Source organism: Anopheles coustani, chromosome 2, assembly GCF_943734705.1.
Source record: "Anopheles coustani chromosome 2, idAnoCousDA_361_x.2, whole genome shotgun sequence".
NCBI lineage: Eukaryota > Metazoa > Arthropoda > Insecta > Diptera > Culicidae > Anopheles > Anopheles coustani.
The window spans coordinates 68,563,094-68,564,803 of record NC_071289.1 but is presented as its reverse complement, the minus strand read 5'-3'; the positions used below and the strand labels follow the sequence as shown (position 1 = coordinate 68,564,803).

The 1,710-nt window shown below is 50.2% G+C and overlaps 1 protein-coding gene across 1 annotated transcript; it reads right to left on the bottom strand.

Annotated features, from left to right (window-relative positions):
* Positions 1-251: 251 nt before the first annotated feature.
* On the bottom strand, positions 252-1,468 carry LOC131264891 (platelet-derived growth factor receptor beta-like). Its single transcript, XM_058267157.1, has 2 exons — positions 1,057-1,468; positions 252-958 (listed from the first exon to the last, which is right to left on the bottom strand). The coding sequence occupies exons 1-2, from the start codon at positions 1,466-1,468 to the stop codon at positions 252-254; spliced, it is 1,119 nt and encodes a 372-aa protein (XP_058123140.1).
* Positions 1,469-1,710: the final 242 nt, after the last annotated feature.

Sequence of the window (1,710 nt, the reverse complement as noted above, 5' to 3'; positions counted from 1 at the left end):
GTTTGTGGTATCATCTGCTTATTTTGTTCTATCAAATGGTAAACCCTGCAACATTAAAAAAACGTTGGTATTTTACTAAGTTCAGTCATTTTACTACCTGCACACGCTATTTTTGCGAGATAACTTGGGACGCTCGTGTTCTGTAGTTATGTATTCGTCGTGGTCATCTTGCTGTCGGCGTTGGTTTAGTTTTCGGTACGGAACATTCAGTTGCTCGAAATGCTGTGTTGATTGTGTGGAAACAAATGAAATTAGTTGTTATTTGCGACAGTGTGTGCATCACTTACATTTGTTATTTCCTTTGGCAGCATAGCACTCAAGCCTTCCTCCAGCTTCTGGAAGGTAGGCCTCAGGTATGGTCGAATGTACCAGCACATGCGCATCATATCGTGGATCTCCGGGAACGCGTTGTCCGGCAGCTCCAAGCGGAATCCTTCGTCCAGCCTCCGGTAGAGGTCCTTGTTCGGCATGGCAGCGTACGGCGTTTCGCCCAGCGTGAACAGCTCCCAGAGCAGCACCCCAAACGACCAGACGTCCGATTTCGTGGTGAACTCGCGCTCGCTGAAGCATTCGAGCGCGAGCCACTTGTAGGGGTAAAAGTCTTCACCCATCCCGACGTAGCTGTGGCCGGCGACCATCGCTGGCAGCAGCCCAACCTTGTCGAGCTTGACCACCTTCTTGTCGTACATCAGTACGTTCTCGAGCGCCAGATGACCGTGCACCACGTTGTAGGACTCCAGGAAGCTCATGGCGCTGGCGATCTGGAAGGACCAGCTCATCAGATCGATGTAGGTGATTATTTTGCCCGATGGACGAGTCGAGGAACTGCTCGCCCCGTCATCAGCCCATGTGCTGTGTGGGTTGGAGCCGAGTTGTTCGATAAAATTCCTCTTGTTTCGCCGCAAGAAATTCAGCAGCGTACCATGCTGACAGTACTCCGCTACCACGAGCAGCTCCCCTGAAGCGTGAGTGAAGAGAGAGAAAAAGGTCAGCCCCACCCCATGGGCATGCGTCACTCGTTCGAGCTGATAAGCAACCAGTGGCCGAAACACTCACCATTACGCAGCCCTTTGGTGACAGCGCCCAGTATGTTGACTAAGTTCAAGTGCTGTCCGAGGTAGGCCATCGTGTGCACCATTTCCAGAGCTGCCTTCAGTAGCTTATCGCCACCGGAACCCTTTATCACACGCACCGCCACCTTCTGCCGCGTCCCGTTATTGGACAGCTGCGCCTCCATCACCGTGCCGTATCTTCCCTGGCAAAGCTTTTTACACGTGCTCAGCTGTTCCTTCGACAGCTTGAAGCCGATCGGCAGCTCAGGTGACTCGCTGCGCAGGCAGGGAGTTAGGCTAGACTCGTCGATCCTCGCCTCAAGGTTGACCTCAGTCGGTGGATTGCCAGATCGCTTGTTTCGTAGATAGGTGTACAAAGTTATACAAAGTTGTGCTATGTAGCTGATAAGTATCATAATCAACGCGCCGATTGAGTATGCAACTTGTGCATACAAACTGCTGCAATAAGCAACATCATCAACAAGCATTGGGTTTGATCGAACAGCACTAATTGGTTTTAAACCTGCACATCTATCTTGAAACTGAATGAAGGAATCTACCCAACCTGGTACTGAAAAAAATATTTCAACCGGAATTACAACAAATCTAACGCGAAACGTCAACTCCTTTCAAAACATACCAAAAACGTATCCAGGTA